The sequence below is a fragment of the Acanthaster planci genome, linkage group LG05 (genome assembly GCF_054643075.1).
Source record: "Acanthaster planci isolate LZ-2023a linkage group LG05, COTS_SCS, whole genome shotgun sequence".
Classification (NCBI taxonomy): Eukaryota; Metazoa; Echinodermata; class Asteroidea; order Valvatida; family Acanthasteridae; genus Acanthaster; species Acanthaster planci.
The window spans coordinates 22,710,546-22,738,196 of NC_141781.1; the positions used below are offsets into that span (position 1 = coordinate 22,710,546).

General features: G+C 41.1%; 1 protein-coding gene across 1 annotated transcript in view; it reads right to left on the reverse strand.

The window, feature by feature from the left end:
- Nucleotides 1–1,427: 1,427 nt before the first annotated feature.
- Nucleotides 1,428–27,651, reverse strand: part of LOC110990411 (synaptotagmin-4-like) — a 30,101-nt gene continuing 3,877 nt past the window's right edge. The window contains exons 2-5 of the mRNA XM_022255407.2: nucleotides 10,104–10,948; nucleotides 4,056–4,182; nucleotides 3,481–3,635; nucleotides 1,428–2,905 (exon numbers count right to left, since the gene is read on the reverse strand). Of these exons, the coding sequence (XP_022111099.1) occupies nucleotides 2,756–2,905; nucleotides 3,481–3,635; nucleotides 4,056–4,182; nucleotides 10,104–10,948 (1,277 nt within the window). The 3' untranslated portion in view covers nucleotides 1,428–2,755. The remainder of the gene's footprint in view (nucleotides 2,906–3,480; nucleotides 3,636–4,055; nucleotides 4,183–10,103; nucleotides 10,949–27,651) is intronic.

Consider the following 27,651-nt stretch of genomic DNA (forward strand, 5'->3'; position numbering starts at 1 on the left):
GCCGGGTACCTGTCATGGCCTCCGTGTAGCAGGCGTACAACAGACCTTCACTGAAAATTGTGCACGCACACAGGTCATATTCCTGTATGTGCCTCCACTTTGCAACTGGAGAACGGATGAATTGCATCTATAACTGTGAAAAACAGCAACGCTTTGTCTCAGTGTATTAAATTCCATTTGGCAGTCCAGGTTTGTTCTGAAATTCCTTGACCCCCCAGACGCATATGGGCTAGCAGTCATGGCAGTGAGCAGTTTAGGCCTGGGTAAACAGGAACTAGCCGTCGCATCTGATCTCCTGGTGCTGTATTTGCACGATGTAGGTCACGGTTTAGAGTCACAAACTTGACGGCATGATGATTGGAGCTGTTAACGTCAATGTGCCCAAAAGTATGAAGTTAAAAAATTAGCTGCAAATTTCTCGAAAAGTAGGAGGTAAGATTACGTAGTGAAGGATTGATTTAGAAGCGGAGAGGGTATGGCATACAACGAGCAACCCAATCGTGAAAATGCTTTCATTTTGAAGCGCTTCAAAAAGTCAACAAACATTTGGTATATGGGCATGTAAATGTGGGGGAGTGCAGCGTACCATAGGCCACATTAAAGGGGCTAGGGCTAGGCCCAAGTTTAACTTTAAGGCGTACCTGACAATGCCCGCGCCCAGCTAGGCGCCTAAGACGTCCTCTCCATCTGACCAGAACAACTAAAATCAGCTTCATATTCCCATGTTTAAGTTGTCCACGCCATTTCAATGGTTACCAGGAGACTCCAAGACCAAGAAAAACGCCCTTTTTTAGCGATTTATGTGTAGATTGAAACTGAGTGAAGGAAAACCCTCAAGTTACATGCCTTCGTGACAAAACGCTATGAAAAGCGCCCTCTGTAGATGACACAAAGAGCGCCCTCTATTGATTCAATAAATAGCGCCCTCTGTTGAAAGATAGACAGCGCCCTCTACTGGGCTGATGAGTCGAGTTCTAGCACTACTTTAGATTAATAGCGCCCTCTATTTATAAAGTGAATAGCGCCCTCAACAAACCTCTTGCAGAGAGCTAGAGGTACACGGGCAAACAATCATAATAGGGCGCCCTCTAGTAAATACAGAATTTCGTCGGAAAAAGTTATAGCGCCCTCTGCACAGTGGATTAACTTCAAGAAATAACAATAATTGCGCCCTCTAGAGCTTTGTTAAAAAGGTGATTGCAACACGCGACTTAATATTTTGTTTTATTTACAGCACCCTCCTCAAACCCAGTGGATTCCATAAACAAACGAAAGCAATCAAAACAAGCGAACATAGAGATAATAATGACCCAAGCTTCCCTTTGAACCACGTCTGCACTAGTTCAGCTTATCCAAGCAGATAAACCCCATAATGTGCCGAGTGGACAAATAAATAGCAAGTATGAAATAATGAACAGAAAAGTTCATTGTGTTGACAGTTGCAACTTTGGGTTGACAGTTGCAACTGAAACAACATGCTCGTATTTTATTTCCATGAGTGATTTGACACATATGTGGCTATTTAAGGTGTTACACTGGTATACAGACACAAAGGCAGAATTAGCAATTATGGTGCAACATGACTTTTTTAAGGGGGGGGTTGAAGAAGACTAGCGCAGACTACTCAAGTTGTACTGAAGTCTCTCTCGTACATAGCTTCATATAGTTCGGAATCTCACAGCATTGCTAACCCTACAATTAGTGCGGTGTGCTTTTAAGTAACATTATAAATTCTGCGTAAATACAGTGAACAGTTGTTATTTTCTGACTGGTCTAACAATTATATTCTCTCCTTTCAAATTTGGTTTCAAGAATATTGTCCCCCCTCCCATTTTTTACATTTATCAAATTAATGTTCCAATTATTGTCTATTTTCTTATGACATCAATTTCATGACCCCTTAATATCGTGAACTTGGCCCTATGTGATTCCCAAACAAAAGTACAGTTATACATGTACTTCTGCAGTCTACCACAGCTTGAGATATTTCTATTTATATGCCACTACAACACTATCACATATCATGACATCGGTTATCTATACATAGTCGTCCATGGCACATTCCACAGAGCTTGCTGTCGATCTGCTGTCAGCTTGTCAATAAAACCGTCCAAAATGTTCAGTTTAAATACACATAAAATACTGCGCCAAAACGTAGGAAAAAAATAAATAAAATTCAAGAATATGTTTCCAATTGCAAGAGGGGATGGCTCTATGGAAATGTACCACGTACGTTAGACGGACTATAATACATTATATACATACAAATAGCTGCATGGAACATGCGTCTACTACACGTTGGATTTTCGGAATGGAAGATCATTGTTTTCCTACGTCAGTCGAGGGAGAGATCAGTATTCATCAAAGTATGTCTGTTAAGCGATACAAAAATAAACCTTTGGTTAAATTTTTATACAGAGCATTCAAATATATTTTCATTTCACTCAAATCCAACGGTATGCGTCTCCACATTTTCGTTTACAATTTCCATGGACGTAATTAAATGACTGTAAACATAATATTTGGCCTTTTCGGTATATTCTGTACTACATTTAAAATGCATTTGCTTTGATATCTATGACATGGATTCACATTCACTTTGGACGTAATGATTAATTACCGATATTATTTAATGTTTAATTTAAACTCATTATACATGCAATATATTAACACAAAAATATACATAAATTATTTCCAACTGTGACTTTTTTGTTATGACTGATGTCTCCTATGACCTTTGCCCTTCGAATAAATACTAGTCTGTCAGTTTGTGCCACTCGGCCATTTGCTTTCTAGGATTGCGAATGATGTCAGTCCAGTGCTGAGCCTCGCTTTCACCTGCCTTGCTACCGATAACGAGGCGCCCAATGATCTCATTCTTCATGACTCGGTCGTGGTCCAGAACCTGAGAATGAAATGTTCAGATAAATATTTTTTAGTCTTAAAACGTTGTTCCTCTCGCAGTAGTCGTGGCTGGTTTTATTTTTCAGGTTGTCATTCAAAAAAATTGGAAATTTCAACTGTGTTTTGGATTTCGTTGACATGCCTTCCATCGTTCTGCGATTTCATCTTTCAAATATATTTATTTCTTAAAAACCAATTTTGGAGAACCAAATCTGATATCAAGGCCCGTAAACTACTGTATTGGTGCTTGTTAAAGATGGAATATTTCTGCAATGTGTCGGTGAGGGTACTTGAAAGCGCAGCAGTGTTATACTGAGGGTTCATTTCGTCGATCGTTGACGCGTTTTCTGGCTTCCTTGTTTGGAATGCGTAATTATGTTTCAGTGCTTTTGGAACTGATTGAGTCTAGAACAATGAATTAACGAAAAGATACGCATAATAAAAAAGACCGGTGTTTTACTCGAGTGCAACTTATTCTACACTGTAGGCGACAGGAGACACTCATGTATGGAAATCTCATCAAGTTTCATCTAACATATGTTTCGTGATGTGGTTTCAGGAAAATTGCTGTTTCACCTGAAACTCCAGGCTGACGTTCTCAAGGCCCTCTAGCGGTACATCGAAGAGGAAAGACTCATTGAAGACTGGATTGAGCGTTCGTTTCTTCAGACGTGTCTTCTTCTTGGCCAAACGGCTGTTGTTATACATCAGGTAAATCTTCACGTACGGATCTAAGTATAACAGGTCAAAGGTTACGGTTAGTTGAAGTAGCTGTCTGGTCTTATGAAACTGAGTTTCAACTGACCTTTTACCGCTAGCTTATCAGTAGACTGGTTCCTGTCCAGTATTGGCCTGACAAAATCTCAAATATTCAGCATCCAGGACTAAACGCACACGTTAAACCGCTGCTAGCTACCGTTCCCATATAATAGAGACGGGGACCAGCCCAGCTTGTCAGTCAAAATGCAGATTAAGCTTGAAAATGTCAAACGTGACAGGTAATTATTGGCACAGGATTTCTTTGGTTAGTATTAGTAAAATTCGTTTTAGAGGTTGTTGTAGATGAGGGTGGGCAGTCCAGACGGATTGGAGCATTGCTGATTTGATCGAGACAGGATCAATCTTTTAGGTGGTATTCACTGTATTTTTACCTGAGAGTCCGGTGACGTCCATCTTGGGCAGATTTTTTGCCTTCAGTACAACCACAGTCAGCTTGTTGGCCGCAGGCTGGTAACACAGAGACGTCAGGAGTTCACCTCGACCCTGGGACTTGGAGATCTTGAAGACAAGGGGAGCAAAACCGTACAGAAGGGTGGGGCGAGAAGTCGCAGGAGGGTTTTAGAAGGAAAGAAATCAGAAGAGAAAAGAAGATTGGAAAAGAAAACACAAATTGTTTGATTAATGCCCTCTTGAAATTCAACTGATCATTTAGACAAAGATATTTGGTAAATGAAACTAGACCACAAAAGTCAGTTGTGCATATAGAAACTTTATCTAAATTCAAAGATAAAAAAGCTGAAAATAAACTGCACCCTCTTCTTTTGTCTAAAATTTCTGTGGAAGAAATCACTGGTTAGTACTAAAATTAAAACATGAAAACTGTTTTTCAGTGGTTTTATTTTCACATGTAGCTCAACTTTTAATATTTCAAGTAATTGCTTTCAACACTTCGTATCCTGTTCCACCAATGTTCTCAACTTACAGTTTTCTAATCAAAAGCCACTTTCCCCCCAATAATATCCAACCTATATTCTGTCCGCCCATCGTCAGTGAGACAGCTTGCAGTATCAATATTGGGCAACGGCAGCTGAAATACACAGCGGCATTACAAATCCTGAGAGAAATTTAGGGACATCGCTGTGAGCAAGGGAACCTAAAGGATCAACATCGTTTACGAGAAATTCATGGTATTCAAAGAGCACAATGAAGGAGACTTCAAAGTAAATGGTCTGCTTACAGTGCAACATGAGAGGCGGACAGGTGGAAACACAGAAGGTTTAAATCCATTTGATTGAGTCAGATAGGGATGATTAAACGTTACATCATGTATGTGCCACATGTCCAGTGATACTGTGGAGTCCTGACTGGTAGCAGGTTATTGCCATAATTGTCGCATGGCGGCTCAGGATTCACATGAGTGAGGAACTTCTTTTAAACGAGTTTTAACCCAGACGTCAATTTGACAGCTGCAGTCTAAAGGTTGCCAGTTATTAATATGAAGAAAGATTGATACCAGACTATATTCAAGAACAGCTTCTTCTGAGACCGTGTACAAATTGTTTTTCATGACGGCTACGGATGGTCATTTCATTATGGAAACAGCACAAGCCTACAGCCATGTCTACAATTGCCTGGCGCGGCTTACGCGTCATCATCAGTGACATCATTGGCATTCTCAGTGCATAAGGAAACACAAGACCACTGCATCCATTCTCTGTTTGATGTCAGACTCGATGAACCTGACCTTAAAGATACAACCATGGCTGCAATGAAGGTCTTTTTGTGACGTAGGCATACGTATGCCTTTCCTTAAAGATTAAATTTAGGCCGGGTGCGGAATTGATCGCGTATCTAATTGCCGCCTCGTACGCACCAATCTCTGGATGGAGATGCTCTCTTTCTGATGGTCAAATTATTGATTATTAACCGAAGAGGCAACCACCATCTTACAAAAAGGTCAACTAGCTGACAAGGAAACCCAAAAAGATGAAAAATTACAGACATTAATCTAGCCACGAAGCGGGGAACATTCCAGTCTGCAATGATGGCTACTCCGCGTTTTAATCGTCAACCACCAATGTACAGTTGTACAGACAAACTATCCTTCAAGAAGTACTCAGATATCTGGCGAAAATCATCGTGAATTTCAACTGACTGTAGATTTTGTGTTAAATAAGAAAACATTTTGGGCCATAGAAATGTCAAAATAAAACGACATGACACATTGTGATATAATGCAAGTTGAATGGTTGATGAAGCAATGACATTTGGAGAAGATACCACCTTGCAAATCCACAGATTAAGTCTTTATAAAGGTCGAAGGTAACCCATTTTAATGCCAGTATATTTCGTGCCCTGGGGAATTCCACCCCCACCCCACGGGTGCCTCAACATCACTGGTCGGTGAAGGGAAATAGTCAATACTTCAACGCGCCGGGGATACGCAGAGTCACATTCTCCTTAATTGTAGACGCGGTATTCCACGCACGCGTCGGCGACTGTCCGTGACGTCGGCCAGCGAAAGATGAACGGGAAAACCTCCCTGAGTTTAGCCACGCTGTTTGCTCGACTGGCGTCTTGGTATCATCTACACTAAAACCACACAGCATCAATGGCACCTTCTCGTATGGCCATCTCATTGCTCCCGGCATGGACGCTGTTGACAAATGCTTAATGTGCTGTCTCCTCCACTAAATATCTATCTCAATTAAGACCGATTCGACAAGCGGGGGAGGGGGTTAATTTGTCCTGAGATTTCTTCTTGTGGCGAAGATGTACTCCAATAACTAATGCATTCTGAAGCACAAAATTAATAAGACAGTGCACCCCAGGAATATTAAAAATGATGTATTCTGAATGCAGCAGCAACATAAAAATGTCCTCCCTCTGCTTTGTGCAAATAGAAGGAATATACACATTGCATTTTCGAAATGTTTGAAAATGAAATATATCACCTTGACTGCAAGAGAGAGGTTGTAGCAGGACCAGCTACAAAACAGCAGACGGGCAGTTGAATAATCTTAAAGAAACTACGGCTTGCATAGTCTGATCACCTGACGGTACATACCTTAGAGTGTATTTTGCACATCAAATGAATATTTCGGTCGGTCTTTTACGCATAAGCTCCATCACTTTATTATGTTTCACTGAGAATGACCAAGAAAACATGAATTTGATTAATGATCGGCTCACACACTTATGAAATCAAGTCTCTTTGGTTCAAAGATCACGAAAGGTACTTCCCCCTTCCAACCCTTAGAAATAAACGCTTGCTGCCTGTCTCCATGACTTTACCACTTCCTGACGACTAAACAAGAGAAAAACAAAGTACTATTATTCCCAACGCGGCTTGTAAATAAGCAATTGTAGTGTCGAAATACAAACTGAAAAAAACCTGACTGAGTGGGTACGAAATGAATTGTAATCAGATCTGCGATTATTGTCGAGATGAAGTCTTAAATTCAAACCTCATATCGTGTAATAGCAGACGAAAACAGTATTCCTAAATTGTTCACATTGAAAAGGTCTGTTGCGTTGGTAATGTATACACAGCTCAGAACATGAACATGAGACAAGGTATCAAAGCAAAACAACGCAGTGGGAAAAATTGGAAGGAATCTTGTCCCAAACGATCCACGGCTCCATTCCATGACAACAAGCGAAGTGTGGGAGGCAGCATGTTTTCCTAACAGCTTTCCAATCCCGCGGGGGATGAAATTGGTGGCCAATAAAAACAACTCGCGACCACGGATGGCGGGAAAAATTCTCGGGCCATACACCATTACCGATGCAAAGGCTGATCCTTATGGATCGACGCTTCTGTTGTCATGGTAACCTCAGATGGCATCTGATTACGTGTTCAGTTGGCTGCATACACGGGACAGAACTCCGTCGAGAATACTTAGATGTTAGGGTTTAAATTACATGGCAACCATATTCAAACAAGGAAAAAAATCTACCATCAGCGAGAACTATATAGCCTTATAGGTCGACCTCATGACGCAAGATGCTAGGTATCAATATTCTTGCGATTGTTTAAAGTTGGGTAAATTTCTGGAGCAGCCGAACAAAAGTAAAACACACATCGATAATCCATATTCCACGTGTACATGTTTAAGACAGAATTCAGTAATGATGAGGCTAAGTAGTGGTACAGGTCATGACACTAAATGACGAAAGGGACAACTTGAGGACAATGGTCGTGATGGCACTATCTTTGACAATTCAGATAGCGGGAACAAGGACAGTATAATGACAGTGTCGACAACTGTGTCAAAGATTGGACAGTAACAACAACAGACACGTGACAAGGACAGCTGTACTGCGAGTTTAGAATGCAAAATAGATACCCAAAGGGTCCAACCTTTACATAATCATGAGATTTATATATGACTTAAAAACGATTATCACAAAACTAATTACTCCACATACAAACATTTTTCTCGCGGGTCAATAAACACTGGACACGTACAAACGGATCAAGCCGCTGAATCGTGAGGGAAGAATTAACCCTGATATCGGCGAAGTAAACCACCAAGTCACGCTATACTCTCCTTCTTGCAATGATACCTCAGTACACCAACAAGACATATTTGCAAAGTGTCCCCCATCTCCACAATTAATTGTTCACATAATTTACATTGACTGAAACTTTATCCGTTGTAAACTAGTTCTAAATGGGCTGGTCACTGGGAAAAAAAGAAAAACCCCGATTTCGGTTTCATTTGAGTTTTAGTATTAGGTATTGTTACATGTATTTCAGCGAATAAACAGGAAACAGTCATTATTGTTTGTTGTATGGGGAAAGTTATTTTTTACAGGTACTATAGAGATGAAAGCTGTTAGCGAAATCAGTCACGTCATTCATGAAGCAAGCATGCCAACTACCTTTGTGTAGCACCATATGGTATAACTGAAGTGATACAACACTCAAGACGCGGCCTTGCAGATTAAATCTAATGCCCAGTCTCTCAAGACGATGTTCAGGTTTCTGCTCGGATGAACTAAGAACCCATCTCACCCTGTGTTTTATCTATTCTGGCTGCTGGGGGTAAAAGGACTGGTACCTCGAAGGGCCCCCCGCTCCCTGTCTCCTGAACTGAAATGTCAGACAGCCGTCATTAATCCAGAGTAATCAGAGGAAGGCTGGACACCGATTCGTCTGGCCGCGGACTGTGTGACAAACAACTGCATGCATCTTATGAACCTCCCCGTGACATTTTCGATCTACAGCATGGAGAAAGATTTGTCGGGTACTAGTTCAGAAAATATGCACACTTTTACTTGTTTACCTTAGGGTGTGACGTCACTATAAAGTTCTGTTGACTATATAGCGAGCACTTTGCTCTACGTTATTACATTGCAGGCCTTAGAGTATGTATCAAAAAGATGACGATGTCTTGCAAGACACGCATTCTTGCATTAATGCAGTACTTGGCTTGCTCAAAAGAGTTTCAATGCAGAACTTGGATTTCCGTTTTAATCAACTAACCCTCTCAAGACCTTTTCTTTTTCACACAGAAATCTAAAGAGAAAGTCAAGCTTAGAAATCGAGCCTCGATCCCAATTATCGTGCTAAATATCAATGCCACACTTTGGGTAAGAGCGAAAGAACTGAGAAAAGAAAGCCTACACTCAGCCAAGCATGACATGTTTTCAATGCAAATTAGGAGAAGCAGTTGTTCTTAGCCCAGTCTTCCTTAGTGCTTTCAATCTTAAACTGAATCGGTAAAACTAAGAACTTGATTCAATCGATCATGGTCTTTGGACGTAGTCTTAATGCACCAACGGCGAAACGATTCCCATCATGTCGTTTCATATAATCGTGCACAGCCAAAGGAATCCGGTACTGATGAGGCAGGAGAATCGTCATCTTGTGGTTGCAACTGTCCACAAAAACAAGTCAGATTTCTCGCCGTTAAAATTTCATTACGTGTCAATGGCGTATGTAGGCTGTTCAATTCATGCATAAATCCAACCTGTCCATATCAAATCCAAACCAGAGCTCATATTTGTGCTGTCCCTCTCAATCAAAAACGTAAGAGACTGATTTGTTTTGAGAAAACTGTTCCTGCAAATTTCGGTGATGGCAGACTATAATGACATGATGAAAGCTTTTCCTTGTCAACAGCTCTGTGAGGATCAACTGTACTTTCAATAGGATAAAACCAGTTGCACCTATCTCCGCTCCTTCAAAAGTTCAAGCAAGCTACGGCCCAGTACGGGATTCTTAAATCCAGATTCACTTAGATACGTTATGCCCTAGAAAGTTTGGGCTGAGTGCCTTAAATCACATTTTCTCATCAAACTTTTCTAATTAAATATACTGCAGATATATCGTGTTAGGGTAACGCATTCTCTAATAGGTATGTGCGACTTCTTAGACTCGGTAATTAATACAATGGATTTAGCGGCTTCCCATAAGTCTGATGTTCACCACGTCTATTACTAAGATCAAGACTACTCCCCACGTTACTCACCTTTGGATGTCTCGGTTTGACCTCCCGCGTTAAGGTCACTGGCTTCTCGCTCAGGTCAATGTTAGCCAATGGCACGACTACTTCGCCGATGACGTCATCCCTGGAGAACCGGTCGAAGCTCATGATGACAAAGTGCAGCGTCACGCCTTGCAGCTGGTTATAAGCCAAGCCGTAGAAGGTGAAGGTCTCCTCGTAGACTGGCTCCAAAGTCTTCCTCATCACCCTCGTTTTGACTTTGTGCTTCTTCTCTGGGAGGAGACAGAGCTTGATGTAAGGATCCGAGGTGCCGCTTTGTGGATCCTTGACTGGTAGCCCCTGCGCCTGGTGGATGGTCACGGTGAACACACCCTTATCTGTGCGGTACTCCACTGTGAAGGTGATCTGTCCAAGTTGGGTCAGGTCTTCCGTGGAGCTCTGCAGCTTGTTGTCCCCCTGCCAGCCTGATTCGCTCTTCAGCTCTCCACCTTCTGAGTAGCAATCCTTATTGAAGGTTCCCGGGTCCATCCCACCGCTGCCACCACCGGTCGTGCTGTACGTCTTCATTAGGGCTTTCTTTTCATGCGACAGCGGCGAGACCGGGGACAGGGTGCCAGGCGGGAAGCTCTTGGATGGACCCAGGGTAGGCATGACCTTCCCATGTAAGGACTCTGGGGAGGATAACTCCGGACTACTGATCGGCTTGCTGGTAGGCCGAGCGTAGAAGGTACGGTTACCCTTCTCCACTGTACCGCCATGGAAGAAGGATGCCTTGTATCTCCGTCGGTAGCAGTGGTAAACGCTTAAGACAAGGAGCAGGACGGAGGTAATGACAGCTAAACAGACTCCAACCAACGCTGCTGTGGACACTGCAAAAAGAGCAAGACGAAATCGTAAATTTTCGGGTAAATGATCTGAAGAACTCTAAAATCGCCAAACAGAAGTGGCGCTTGTAAGTCTGGGGAAAACCACATGGGATGGCTGAGCCATGAGGTAAGGGATTGGTGAGATTTGGACCCTAGGACTGGGTTAGAGTGTGACCAAATACAGATGCACGATGTCAGCATTGCAAATTCCATTGAACATAATTTACAATACACCGTGACTGTTTTTTTTTTGTTCCAACGGTCCTCCGATCTGCTTTGCTAACAAAATTATATCAAGCACGTTTACCGTCAAGCAGAGAGACTAGCCAAGGTCGTTTCGTTATGACTTAAGATATGAATACTTAATTGCTAAGGTTACGGCCAATGTTGAGTCAAAGGAGAAACGCGGGTTTCCTGGAGTCGCACCCTCACGCTTCAACCTTGCAGCACGTCATGCAATTTTAACTAAGCCCAGGGTTTTCATATCACGGTTCATTTAGTATTTATTTAACCACGCAGGGAAAGTACCCTCAGAAGAACCACCCAATTTCATATTGTCAGTTTACTGCAGAGCAAGTAAATGAAGTATGTAGAATAAACACTGCCAAAACGACAACTTTCTCGGAAAAAAGGGGCCCACGGCACTCGCAAATCAGATAAAACTACACTGTTTTTGGTAAAAGCTGACACCAACTCTCTGTTTTCCTCCCGTAATGTCTACTCAATAGGAACATTTTATCAAACAGCAGCAATGGAACCCATGAAACCGGGTTTTTTATGCATTGTGTATATTAGAACATCTTATCAGGTTTGATATAATGTGTGAAAGATTTCACTTTAACAGTCACAAACAAAATTTATCCCCTTTTGTTTGCACGCAACGGGTAGAAACAAATTAGCAACCAAAATGTGCCACGCTGTTGAAGAAACAAATTGCACCATTTGCCATTTGCGTTTATACCCCCCAAATGCCATAAAACACTTCCAGGCCCACGATATTATACAGACAGTGTTAATTGCCCCCAAACCAAATAAAGTCTTCATCCGTATCACCGCTGACATTCTAGAAACCACTGAGCATTTTGTAGATTTCTGTTTCATTTCTGCGTCAGCGTCAAGATGTAGGTTATAAATTATAGCAAAGAGCACTTGCAACAAGCAAAGTCCACTTGGAGGGTTTCGAGTATGGCGTCAGTTGGTCCGTGAATGTGCCGTTTACAGGCCAGATACACTGCCTTCATCCATGCTACAGTCATCGGGGGGGTAGACAGCTAACAAGGAGGCGTGCCCTTATAAAGGGATTTCACATTAGCGCAGTCTGCGCATATATGCATCGAAACCGAGGCTCTCTCTGTTGAACTTCATCGCGCGCGCCGGCGGAGTCGACACAGTACATGCAGTATCCCTTTCGTAAGTGTGACGCCCCTTCAGTTTAAACCACGCCCACTGCACAAGGTACACGACAATCGCAGGCACGCTAGTTCGCAGTAAATTGTCGTTATTTTTTCTTGTGATTTTACGTGTCGAGTCATCCTGAAAGACTCTTCCACAAAAATTTGCAGCCTGAAAAGTCTGAATTTAACATACCTTTATGTATTTTGTGTCTTGACTCCTTGCTTTCAATCGTCTGATCGTATTAAGAATTGAAGCTGACACGTACAGCCTCGTTTTCAAACACGGAAGTGCGCAGATCGACGCTAAAAGCGTCGTATTGGAATCCCTCGGTAATAAGAACACAGAAGCTCAATGTTCAGAATTACGTGGCTGTTCTGTTCATATACACTTCATAAATTCCATATTTGTGCAAATTCAATATCCTCGGTCATGTGTTAACACTACAAAGACATTTTCGAAAAGTGATATGTCGTTTTATGAAAAAATTAACTGATACAGAAAAGTGAACAGACAAACATGAACGGAAATAATCTTGAAATCATTAAAATACTCTTCACGAAAGCCATTCAATTATTAACCGTTTGATCACTCTTGCACCTAAACCAAAAATACATACAGTGTAGCCGATTCTATCGGATTCATTGCACTCTACTCTTGTCTCCAAGTTAAAAAAAAGTTTAAACATAAGACAACGATCAAAGGATTGAATCGCTTCAATTTTTCATATGACTGTCAATGCCTCCATCAGACTTTGAGAGAAGCGCATCCTTCACGCTTGCTTTTCCTTTTCTTGTCTTTCTTTCTTTTTTTCCTTTTACCCGATGAATAAACTCGACTGTCTTGAAAGAGAGCCTCCGCTGTGATGCTTATTTCGCATAATTTCTGCCTTGAGCGAGCGCACCTTTGGCTGTCATCCCTAGACCATTTTCTTATTCATTGCCCCGTCGCCTCGCCCCCTCTCCCCATTATTTCTATATTTTCGGGCTTGAGTGGTGTTCTGGCAACCGCGGCAGCTGCATGTTGCGCATTTTTGAAGGCAGACTGTGCCGCTGGCTGTAGCGGTATTGCAGCGGGGGACAAAATCCGCGCTCATTTTTTGCGCGCTCTGACGCTGCTATAATAATCGTGTTTGTCAGCCAAAGTACGTGTAGCTAGGGGCACTAAATTATTGTTCACAGTTCCTGGCCGGGACTGGTTGTACATTTTACTCTTTGCAAAGAAAGATGGTTCTAAAAGACGGAGCATAAACCACGACGAATACTTGTGTCCCAGATTAATTGCACTCTAAAAAAATTTCCTTCTGAAAAAGAACTCTAAAGCTGTCGATAATCAGTACTATATAGGTTTGCCTTTAAAAATATTTCAATAGGCGATCGCAGAGCTTCATGTTTTTTCTGTTAACCTCTATTTTAATACCGACAGAATATCAAAATATACGTAACATCTAAGAATTACAATCACTAGATCTTATCAAATGTCCCTAGAGGATTAATGGTAAAACAATTTAGAAACTGAGCTACAGATGCTGAAGTTGTTATCTCCTGGTCAAATCAACAATTATTGAAATATTGAGACGACCTCTGATTCTACAGGGAAACTGCTGGAACAGAAAAGCCAATATCACCACAAGTGCTCTACTGTCGAAGCCTGAATGGATCGATTCTTCATCGAATCTCCACAAAATCTCAAATTTCAATCCTAAAAGGTGGTATTCGAGCACTTTTTAACACTGTGACAACATGTTACAAATTATGTGAGAAATCTGACGGAATCAAACTTAAGAGAAGAATGCAGGGAGCACTGCACTCTTCCCTTTATCTGACATTTACAAATCCAATGCATTTATGCTCTGAATGAGCCCTTTCATTGTCAAGTGTTCGGTAACCATGAGTTACAATAACACCCTATGTGAAATTATCACACATCCAAGTTGGTTGTGCATGTGATGCTCAAACTTGTTTTTACTCAAACCCAAAGACAACGTGAATAATGGGTGAAAAGAATGATAAATACCGCATGTGCGGGTATATGAACTTACACAATCTAATAGAGTACAGTTTGCTCTTCCACAAAACCTGAGTTAGTTCTGGTGCCGGTAAAAATTGGTAACAGAAATTCTGAAGTGTCAATAGTAAGAATATTATTTTCTTCTGGAACATTTGCCGCATATTCCAGGTTCAAGTACTGCACATATTGAAATATTCTGTTGTGGATAAAGTGGAAAGAAATCTAGTTGTAGATTAATGTTTTGTTGTAGATTAGGAAAGGCTATCTGCAGTGGAAACAGCGCACCACTCTGACAAATCTTGACTGGTTTTTAATAATCGTCGCGTTGTTGTGTGCTCAGCCGTTAAACCGCACATCAGTTGAAGACATCTCTTGGAGTGCGCTACCGCGAACACGCTCGCTTAGCAACTGTCACTAAGACGTATGTATGACGCCGATGTGACGTCATTTACTTGGCAAAGCGCTGAGTCGTGTGAACGAGAAAATTCTTGGTTGGCAGGTTTGAGTAAAAATAGCATTTAAAAAATGTGTGTCTATACCCATCGAGAGTTGAATAAAATCTTATTCAGTAGCTGGTTTGTATTTTTATCAATCTTCACCATTACCGTCATTAGGAAACCTTAATGAAGAATTCGAATTAATTTCATCAAAAAATTGAGAAGTCTTTCAATAAAAAACAAATTGGAAGCATTCTATTTTATAACGGAAGAAAAAGCCAATAAATTTTATTGATTCACTTCACTCAAAAACCAACACTCTCTATTAATGTGTTCCAAAACAGTCCATTCTTTTCATGTTTATTCAACGCGAAATCTCTCCCCGTAAAAGCCCGCTCAAACACTCATCAACAATCTGTTTCAAAAACAGCCACCAAAAGGTATCGCCTCCGGGGTCAAGGGTTTCAGAAAATCGCCTCTCTAAATGGCTAGTTAAGACCCGAGCCCTTAGCATTTAGAGCAGATGTTAATCATTGCAGGGTTCCTACAGGTTTTTCAGAGCTTATTGAGTGTCCACAGTACGCGTTGAGGGGAGTTCATAAGTTACATACAGCGCACTCTGGACAATCGATGGCCACATCACTACAGTGCAGCCTCGGCACACCTCACCTACGTATGGCGATGGCAGTTAAAATATGCAAATATCTATTTTTGCAAATGTCGGTAGAACGCTCGATTCGAATGACCGCAATTTAATCAAAGTTTTCTTTCTTCGTGTATGAACACTGGATAATTTTCGCATTGCATTGTGATTCATAAGTATGCAAAATCGAAGAAAAATCGATTACATATTTATTGTCAAACAATGAAACTTCTTTGCAAACAAATGAAACTTCTGGGGAAAAGTATCAAGCAAGACTTTAAGAGACAATGATTTTGAATACAAATGACAGCATCATGGAAATATTCAGCTCTGAAAAAGCTCAAAAAGCCACTAAACTGATTGTATGACACACAACCTGACAGCCACAAACATTTGGTAGAACATTTTAGCTTTAAATTTACAGTTTACACTACACTTCATCGATTTTACTCTTGAAACTTACAAGTCCGAATTTTATGAAATTTCGCCAACAAAGGAAAAGTACTTGACTAATTTTCAGATCAAAAATTATCCCCAAAGGATGTACAACAGGTATACCGATAGAAGAAAATCATGTTCATTTCAAACAGCAGCAAGAGGGGCCAATCTCATGACTAATAGCTACGGTCTTCACAACATGTTTTCCTGACATTAATACATTCGGGTCAAAGTATCACCTTCAAGTGGAGCCGCTGCCTAAACAAATATGCCAGTAGCGCTCAGTCTTATAGTCAACACAGAGAATATGAATTAAGCGTAGATCTGCCCCTAGACTAAACATAACTTATTACAGTGCTACTTCCGCCGTGTTCAATTAATATGGTATTTCCTGCCGATATTTCATCACAAGACGCAGCCTTTGTTCCATCCGTTTCAGACAGAGCACTATTTGCTAATATAGGCCTATGGATATTTTCCCTATAAGTGAACAAAAGACGATAACAGGAGTGAGAGATCTGGATAAAAGAGATTGGAAGACGCAACTTTGACATTGGTATCATGATGTAAAGTTCTCTTGCAGAAGAATTCAACAAGGTGAATTATTTCCTTAAAATTACTGATGTAATTCTCCACGACGCTGTCAACAAGGCAAAGTGTGCCGACTAAACGGGCACTATAACAGATGCGGTTATCCCTGGGGATCCGACTGAAGACTTAAAGTAGTTAAAAAAAGCGCGATGAGAGTCAAGTGCTAAGATCTGAGGCCCATGAGCCGGATTTTAAAGAGCAGACACGTTTTGCAAGTCTCTGGGGTGAAGGGAGCTGGGGTTGTAAAGGTTTGGCGAGAATATGACACCCAAGGGGTATTGGGAATTGTGTGCGTAGAATCAAAGGACCTGACACCTCACAGTGTAATAATTTGGCACAAATTACAACGTGAAAACACAAAGAAATGATTCAAGGTGACGCAGTTTGATTGGAACTGTCTATGGACACCAATCAGGATTTCAAGTTAATTGAAATTGAATGGAGACAAAACGTTCAGAGTTGTTAGTATTTTTAAGAACATTTGTAGAAAGAAATTGCGATAGATACGATCCCTTGCAAGCAATGAATTGCATGAAGCGATACATGAATCTCGGTGGCCTACTAATAGACTTACACGCTGCTTCCATGCAGGAACAGTGCCACGTGACTATTTGTTTTTGAACAATCGCTACCATAATAACGTGGCTACCATTGCGGTATTTCATGCAACCCGTCAGCATACGGCTATAGCCATGGTTTTGTAGTGGCCTTCGATCACTTAGTTTTCCATCTTATGCTTTCTGCGTGAGATCAACTGATACGAAGTTGCTAAAAGGCACTCGTTTAGTATTATTTATCCAAAATGGCTAAGGATTTTCATTTACATAGTAACTGGCAAAAACAGCAGCCACAGCCACAAAAAACTCCGATTCCAACGCAGACAAAGCCGTATTTCCGTCTACGTATGGCTACGGCTAGTAACATCAGCACACGAACGCCAAAACGTCGAAGCCATAGTCTCAAGGCGCCCTATTCTGCCTTAGTCTCAGGTTCTCCTGGTTTATCGGCTTACCACTCAAGCCTACTCATATGTAGGTAGTGGTAATTTCGCACGTATCACCTCCAGCCACTCGTGATTGTACGTGTTAGTAATTTCGCCGGCTAGTGTCACTACGCGTGGAGCATGGTAATCACCAAATGTACGGGCTGTCAGTCAAAGCTGCTGCGTCTTACGCACAGAGGAAGGAAAACAGTAGTGGAACTTGCATAGCTACCTGAAATGTTAAAGGTTCCCTGCTATTCAAGACCACTGTAGTGTTAAATAAATCTGTATTGAATACAAAAACAAGAACTGTGTCCGTTTTTTGTTTATGTCCATCGGTTCAGCTAATTGTTTTTACAATTTCTTAGCAATTTTTCCGTGGCCCCCCACTTTCGAAAACTCTGAATAAATGATGTAATGCATCACACGATGAGATGACGTCACGTAAATAACCCAATCTTCAAGGTAGGGACCACTGACTCGGCGTTACGCATAGACTGACCGAATTATTGCCGAGGTATTGTGCCGAAAAAAATCCTTGAAATTTGGCCACAGCAAGCGACAATACCAACTAGATGTCTCGTGGTAGGATGTGGCAATACACTAAAGGACGGTGTACGCCTGCACAGGTTCCCGAAAGACCCTGCATTACGGAAAATCTGGACAGCAAAAGTGCGCTTGAGCAGGGCAAACTGGGACTGGCCGTCCTCGACAAGTGTCATCTGCAGTGACCATTTTACAGCCGATGGCTACGAGAAAACGCTCCATGAAGAGTTTGGAATACCAAAAGCACCTCGGCTGAAAAATACAGCAATCCCAAACAAAGCTGTTAAAATCTTCCTCCGAAAAGTCGGCTTCAAAATAGCTCTCGGAAACTTCATAATCTGCCATTGCTGACTCAAGTCTACACAATAGGAAGAAAGGCGATCGTTGTACGTTTTGCATGGAGACGTATGGCAAGGTTGTTCTTTACTTGACGTCACGATAACAACATCCGGGCATTCAGTGTGAGGGGTTTTTTGGGGGCGGGGCGCTGAATCAGAATTTTTTATTTTCAATACCATTAATATGATTCCTCCGATAAACTTTCTGTATTTTTCTTATCTCGACCATGTTTGTAATTACCATAGCGATGTTTTATATTAAATAGCTAAGAGCCTTTAAATCAACGCTTTCTTCCATTCAGTAGGCTCTGCTACTAAATGCACAGGCTCAGTACACAGCTTTCTGCAATGCTGCTGAAATTCTAAGATCCTGCTTTACGATCAGTATCGTAAAATTCATATTATGTTAAATACTAACAATACAAGAAATTTGTGTTAGTCTGGCAAGAATTATAAATAAGCCATAAGATGTGTTATTCAAACAGGATCCTTGAATACGATCACTTTGGCGCATGCGTACACGACTGAGCTTGCAATATTAACCGCTGGACTGGGACTCAGATCTCCAGTGCTTACATGCCTGTATTACATAAGCGCAAAGTTGGCAATCTTAAAACAAATATTCGGTAAGTCTAATGATCCATCTCTCTTAAGCTGCGCAAGGCTGGTCAACCAGAACAAGCGTGTAAAACATAATGCAACACTTACAACGTCGACAACAAGTCTACATAAAATTACTTCTACGACAACGCCAAAGAAAATGTGCAACGTTATATCGTAGAGTGAAGTCTAGTTTTCGCCTCTCGGTCTGCCCTCTGCGCTTCAATTTTCATGTCAAGTGGAAACACAAGCCTCATGCACCTTGTCGTGAATAATGAAAGACATGCCATGCGACAATCGTTAACCAATCTTACAATGACAACCCGATGGTTGGTTTCTGCCTGCAGTAAAATTTTCATGTCTGTGTAGCCTGAGAATTAAAGCTTTCCATGTATATAGAAATTGCAGGTGATCACTGGCAGCTAGGTTGAATTACAGCTAGATAACGCGCAGAGCTCGATCATGTACATCAAAAGATGTAAGGAAGTAAGATGTCAATTGAGTAATAAGATGTGGAGGAAGGAAACATGATACTCGTAAAAAGCTCAAATCCTGTCGCCGACGACGAGGAAAATTTCACTAATGATGCAGTATCTCATAAATTGTGATCATCAAGTATGTTCCAGTTTCAAAATAATGTAATGACGCCGTTGTGATCAATGCAATGAATTTGAATATCGACTAGTTATCACTAGGCAATTCCATATCATTACAGCTCAAGGCTCTACGTACAATTTTCATATTCATGAATAATCAAGACTTAACCATGGCCTTTTTTGTTTTAGGACTTTTTCAAACAACAAGCCACGTCAACACTGAGACGGTTTTCTATAAGTGCTGATGAGGTAAATCGAAATTGAAATCTTAAAGGGTTTCTGGGGTGCACGACAGCGCCATCCAATTCATCCCCCTGGGCCCCCAAGGCGACACGGTGCTGAAAGCACGCAGCCAGTCCGCTACTGCCAGGCTCCCCTTCATTTCACCGACTTTGTTTCTATCAAATTACTCTACGTGTGTACAGAGGAAAGGCTTTGCAGGATCTGTAGACATTTTACGGAGCTCAGGTCCAGGAAATTGGATCCAGTGTTCCCCGATTTGTGTTTCTTGATGTCGCCAAGGGTTGGGACATCACTGCGCGCTGTATACTCCCTGGTCCAAGTCGGATTAAATGTGGACCTCCAGCTGCATCGTGATACAGATACATTTTGCAACATGTATTTTGTCGTACTGCAGTTTCGATTGAAACAGATTCTTTCTTTTTCAGACTCGATAAATTGAAGTAAGTTATTTTAATTTACTGTTTTGTATACCGTACATAATCATAGCAAATACAATTGGTAAAAATATTGATTATCCGTTACCGGTAGACTGCACAAACGTAATTTGCTTTACTCATTTGTTAAATGACTTGCCATGAAGTCTATTCTAATAAGTTATTTATATGCCCAGAGCCCATTGACCAGATGGATGTCTATGAATTTTAAAACATAATTGTTTTTGGCGGCTGATGGGAACTGAGTACAAAGTTTATAGGGTAAGAGAAACAGAGAGAAACATTCATGGATACATGTGGTAAATCAAAGCTTGATGGTGATTGCAACAAACAATGCGGCTAGTAAATAGCGTTGATGTCTGGCAATGGGTCTGATGGTACTCTCACAGTGAGTTGAACAAATGAAGTTATTTGATTGTTCCACTAATATCTTCAGCATTTTATGTCAATTCACTCGCGTCTACGGTACTGCTATTTTCTCGAGCCACTTCTGGCTTAAACTAAAAAACAAAATCTCTCCAAATAAAACAAAAGGGGTAATGAGGCACAAATCACTTCCGAAAATTGGCGAGGGGATGGAAACGGTGTCAAAGTAAGGGCCAAAAAGCGGGTAAACGTCATGAACATAATGCAAGTGATATTTTATATGTACTCGCGACTGTGTATACGTACGATTTGACCAAATTGTTTTTGTGGGTGAAATTTGAAAATAAGTAACCTTGGAGCAGTTTGCATGGCAAAGGAGAGGCATGTAAGGATCACGTGGTGGGCTATTTCTGAAACTGTAGGCCTAACCAGATGGTCATGCACTTTGTCATAATTCTGAAACCAGATACTGTCCCCAGATCCTGGACAAAGTATCAAGTTCCAGATTGAATGCAGTCTCACACAGAGATGCTTCGATCGTCCCTGAAATTACTCGGCCTTTGCCAAGCACAGAATGACTCTTCTGTGGGGATCAATAACGCTTTCGAGGAAAATTGTCCACCGCTAAAAGACAACATCACAAAGGCATTTCGACTCAACCCGTGGATTTCAGAATAAACAAATCCGACAAAAGCGAGAAGGGAAGTGTATTTGTACAATGGAGGAGGATGTGTGTACACAAGCGATGTGTCAAGTATTTATGTGAATTTGAAAAATTGGAAACTATAAGTAAAGAGTCGGGAAATCAAACGTACGGAGTAATAAGAGGTTTGATCCTGGCCAACTGCTCAGTATTTTGACGGTGCTGTGCCATTACTTAACGTTAAAGTGGCTGTGTCTACCATGCTGTACACCTGATCTGTATAGGATAACCTTTGGAATTGCTTACTTCAGATAGCGGAGAAGCCTGACCTTTTTTCAAAGAATGTTGTGACATTTGAAATGTCATCTGGGAGCTCTACATCGTTTTTAACCGCACAAAATCCCTTCGAAAGGGGAAAAGAGGCTTGTGGCAAAATCACTGCTGTAAATAAATCTCTCTTTTTCACGTCATTCACAATTAAGTCAAATGGGTGAAAACCTGAGAAGATAAAGTGTCATCGCCATCAACACAAAAAACCTACGAAACGAACAATTATTGTTGTGTAATGTCAAACACGTATGACACACTGTTCCGAAATAGAAAAGGTTTAATTGAACAGTTGGAACGGAGGACATTTTTGTGGTTTTTTTTCGAAAACGCATCACCAATTATAAGAAACAATAATGGCAAAACCCCGAGATTGGGTCCATGACAAACAAGCGTAGCACGCCGTCCCCATCAGCGATTCCTCGAGCGGTCGGCATCTCACGGCCTTGATGTGGTTCCCTTGACCATTTAATTTGATATATATAAAACAGTTTTCCGTTAATCGATCCATCTTGCTGCAAGTCCACCTGCCTTCCTGTTTCATTCTTTTTCTGCGAACGACAGGCTGACAGACCAGCACTAATGTCCATTCCAAACACAACTCAGTCGCGGCTGGGAAGGATGAAAAACAAAACATCTGATCATAAATAACTGTCTGTCTAACTGCAGCTATTAAGAACGAAAATAAAGCCTTTTATCCTGTATTCTTGGTACCTATACTGTACGTGGTTTATGTTCATTTTAGAGAGATATTGAGGATGCGTGATATAAACGGTGATGACTTGAGTTTTACATTGCCAGGAGGGCACGATTTGCAACAGAAAAACTAAGGGTCTTCTGATATCACTTGAAATTGTGACAAGGTGTGCAACGAAATAGATAGTACATGGACTGGCAGAGATTTTACTGCCTTCAATAAAAATCCCTGCAAAAAGTCAAGGAGATAGAATAAGCAAACACTAGTTTCTATGATTAAAGACAAAAGAGCGGTTTGTTTTGTATTCCAAGAATTACAACAAATGCAGAAGCACAAATGACGTCACCTTGGGCCTTGAAAAATGCTGTCAATAATTAACACAAACGTGGTGAGGACGCGAAGACGCATTAAGAACAAAATAGGAAAAGAAGAAAATGACAATTCGCTACAGTAATTATTTTTCCTGTAAAATAGCACAGTGGATTTGAGATACATATACGCACTCTTTCCGTGAGGATGCAAAGTATCTTTTCATATAAAAACATAAAATATAGCTTATCACCATATCCAAATGGAATGAATAATCGTGTTGGTCAGGAAATTGTCACTCCGCGCAATGATAATTGGTCCGGCTTCACCAAAGGCCCGCCGACAATTTTGCCTCGCGTTCCCGCGTTGTTAATACACACGTTTATCCTCAAGCATGCATCGAAATATAACAGGCTTATGGCGTCGCGCCAAAATGGTAAGGTGCACTCATACGGGACTCCATTCCTATGGATTTTATGTATATCACCATGGCAAACACTGGACAGGAATACTGACGCATGAAGGTATTGGCAGTGTGGTCATAGATGGACATTTCACGCCAGCGTTGTGCGTTGTGGAATTCGGACAACTACTTGACTAATCATCACATTGATTGAATGATTTGGCAGGGATTTTTCCCGCCCAAATGAAACACGTTTAAGTTACAACATTTAAAATACCTGCTTTTATGATTATGATTTTACAGTTTTTTTTCTCCCATCGTGAGCTTGTAGCCCATCCAGCAAACAGCTCTGAAAAGAAAACCTCCATCAGACAACAACTCTTCAATGTCGCCAGCCTTGCGCATAAAAGATAAAATCCTATAAGTCTCCTGATTGTCTCCAACTGACTACAGCTCGCATATCTCCAGATTTAATACAATTGCAGTAAGAGAATAACCTTTGAAAGACAGAAAGCTACCCCACTGCTGCTGTCATGGAGAAGCTTTACAAGGCCTGAAAATGAATGCATTCTACACCGATACAAGGGAAGGCTTGGATAAGAAAAATAAAATGAGTTGAAAAACATAAAGGAAGTGTCTTTGTTGATGTAAAAGCTAGCCACAATTCTTAAAAGCTCTGAGGTAGACGGGGCCAGTGAATTGTGACTGTACATTGCAGTATGCCGAGAAGGACTCAACAAAAACTGTTGTAACTTCACATTCCAAATTGAATTTTAATTCTGATGGAGGGTTTCCATGTGACGTTTAATCCAAAATGGTTTTTTTTGGTTAAGTTTGCTGAGCACCCGCGTCAGCGTGTGCGGACTATAACCCAAAATGTATCGAATGCGCGTGTCTGCTAGGGTTGTGAAAAGTGACAAAAACCTTTGCTTTGAGGGCGCCATATCACTTGAAATTTTGTGTCACTAAAACAACAACTTTCAAACTGCATTCATCATTATACATGCTCTTGAAAGTAGGCTCAATACAAGTCCCCCCCCCCAAAAAAAAAGACGACAGAGGCTACTGTTCAATACTTTAACAGACATCAGGAATCATGAATTTTTTACTTCCCTAGTCACAGTCTGCTAGTAACAGGCTTGCATTTAAGCCGTACAGGCTAGCGCCTCTGTCCAGAAAGTGCCGTCACCAAACTGTTGACTGTGTTAGGAGAACGTTATCAAATTAGATCATTTGAAATGTTAAAAACAATAAATTATCTTGCATTAGTCTTCATCTAATTCTTTCCTTGGGGCCGCAGGGGTAGATTTGGTGATGGAAACTCATCATCCATCTCATTAACGTTTTAGAAACTCTTGACATTTTACTTCACCCTCATCCGTTTTTCCTTCCCTCTCCAAGACGCTCATGTTTCCGTATTTCCACCTGACACTTCTACTGTCTCTTCCCCACTGGCCGTCAATACATTGTACTAATGGACGGTAACGTAACCCTGGGACCTTTCTGATGAGAAAGACAAGACTGAAGAAAATGAGGAGGATTTTACAGAACACATGCAGCTAACGGCATAGCATGGGGTTCGTCGAAGTGAGCCTTCTCACCTCTATGGGTCTTTCTCCCAGACATTACAGAGCAATCATGCATAATAAGTTGTGACCAAACATCTACACCCCGGTTTGGTATGGAGAATGATGACGCAATCTTACATAGCGCTGCACGTTTCAATCAAATCAAAATTGATTGCAATCGATATAATATAATGAAGACAAAATATACCGTATTCGGCAATCTAATCCTAAACCGATAAGGTCGATACATTATGTAGGATTTAGAACCATGTTGGTAAAAAAAAGTTGACTCCCGCAAAAAGACCGCTTACCTACTATCAACATAATTATTATAGAGAAGGTACCGCTTCTGGTTATCACCTAGAAAAACATCAGGAGAAGTTTATGAGACCAAATGGGAAATATGTATGATAAGCTGACAGAGGATTAAACACGAGTCAACAACCATAAGTGATTAAATTGAAGACGATCCAAGTAAGAGTTGACTAAATAAACAGCTTATCGACAAAACCGACATGCAGACTAACCCTCTGCGACTAACCAGCAAGTAACCAGCAACCATTGATCAACTCGTCAACAGACTGAACACACACGATCTATCAATGGCAGACCAATCAACAATCCAAAGCAAAAAAGTATCTGACCAACAACTCACAGATTAATCAGTAAACGACTAACCACCATACACCATGTAATAACCAACTGCCAAACTGATCACGGAAGAGAATCGACAAACCGACCAATCTTCTCACCAACAACACGACCAAATGACCGACAACCTGGCCAACCGATAAACGTGTAATAGCCAGCAAGCTAGGCAAATCGACAGTGTGTAGACGCGCTGATCATTGATAGCTACTATTGAACCCTGAAAAGTAAATGAAAACTTAGGCCAGTATATAAATCGGCAGCAGCAAAAACTTAGCGTTAACCAAATGAAGAGAATAACACACTCAGCAATCAAGAATTAAATGGACGGCTATTCACAAAAGTAAAATATCTACAGAGTTGAATAAAAAAGCGATTTATAATCCATGCATCAAAATTCATCGAAACGGACAGCTAGTAAGTCTATAGTAGCTTACGGAAATTAGACATACAATATTGATGGGTGAGCCTACGTGTTGGTACATTGCTGACGCGTTGGCGCACTAGAATTGCAAACGTAAGTCAAAAATTAACCAAGATGTTTTGTTCTTAGAAATATAAAACTCCTGACTCGTCACGTTGGCTGCTGTTATTTCATGCCATAAAGCCACAGACAGTTCGTTAAATCTGACAACGTATCAAATTTTAACGAATGCAGCTTCATTCATATTGTGATACAATCTATTTTCCATGCGTAAGAGGCACTGCAGTCTCTTTTTTCAATTTCCGGCTCCTGGGTCCAATTTAATATGTCTTTTGCTATAAAAGGCGGGGAGGTCTAGACGGTGTGCTAACCTCGAGATATCATTCCTGTTTATTCCCTTGAGCTATTTATCGTAATAATCACAGCACTTTAGTTCACTACAATTATTGTTTAAAATATTTAAAGGCTTTTGCGAATACAATTCTGTGAAGTGCAGCAGTGTACATGTACTAGGTTCCTTAAGTACGCCGTAAACCGTTTAGAAAGATCTTTTCTACAGGATAAAACAAGACTACCTACACAGAGTCCACAAGGCTGTAAATGAACCGCCCCTTAAGTCGAATGACACAGCTCCACAGTTTCCACATTCAAAACAGATGAATCCGGTTTTCCAGTGTTCTTTCCTGAAGTTTAAGACGTTATAATCACGCCAGCCATTCTTATTTTATAGACACGAAATCAAAGACGCTTCGAAAAGTGCGCCAGTTGACCACGGGAGGCGGTTAACCGCCGTTAAAACACACAGCAGTGTTATGAACCAAGCTATAACCAACTCAGCTTGGTGGCAATCTTTTCTGAGAAGCTGTAACTCCGTGAAATAATCAGCCATACCCGAACCCATGCACGCCATTAGTGCAAATAGCAGGTTTCTTGTTGATGCCTAGAGAAATATATTGAGAGCACGGCATTGGCGCAGGGTGCTCCTTGGAGATGGAAATGTTTGCCGGCAACTCCTACGCTTTTTGCTTTGGTAATCGCCGACTTCCAAGGGGGAAAGTAACATTAACTTTCTTTCAGTAACTCTAACAAAATAGGTTGACGAACTGTGTCTCTCGTAGCAATGATAAATATCTACGGGTTCATGGCATTTACTCGTTCGTTTGTTGTCGGTTATTTGCCCTTTTCCTTGGAGTAATTCATAACAATGAAAGTTCCACGGCAGAAGGAGTTTTAAATTCTGATAATTCCTGGTAGATTCGATCTGATATTTCGGCAACAACGCCAAAGTGACAACAAAGGGAGGACAAGAACAGGCGAGACACAAGGAAGAACCGTTGAGTACCAATAATTCAGCAGTATTCATTCAGTTCTTTGATTAAAGTTAGAACTTGACCTGTAACTTACTCTTTAAAATTCTACCCTCATGCTTGCCGGCGTTCCTTCCTTTCTTATGGACAGCCCCTCTGATTCCTTTCTTGGCACTAGCCGATTCAATTTCAAAACTCTTAATGTCCTGATATTAATTCTGTCAAGAACGACCTGTCGAGTTCAAAGAAATACGGAAATCTGCCTCGCCTGTACTGACGCTCGTTTAGTCCAGAAGCTCCTTGAGACAAGACCACATTAGACATCCCATGGACTGACATTTTGTGTCGGCGTCGTGTTCAAACGGATATCGCCTTCGCAGATTAAAAATGCTGAATAAATTTTGAGGCGAGATAAAAGTGCTGCCACTGGTCTCTTATCGCGTTGTCATGTTACCAGCCTCCGATCTGTTTCAATAGATGTGTGGAAATCCTCACGAGGCTAAGACACATAAGGGGCGAATCAAGATGAAGCAGGCGCGTATCTTGCGACAGGCGTTAAGTTTGAAATGAGTTTCAAAATAGACTCTTGAAACAGTAGGTTTGTTGCAAGAGTGTGAATTCCGCATCTTTCTCTTCATAGGAAAGACACATCATGCTGTATTAGTGGTTTCTTAACGATTTATGTTGAACCTCTACAGCTGAACCTTCACAAACTCTTAACAGAAAGTTCGACTGTTCGAGTGTTGAAAATAACTATTCTTAGC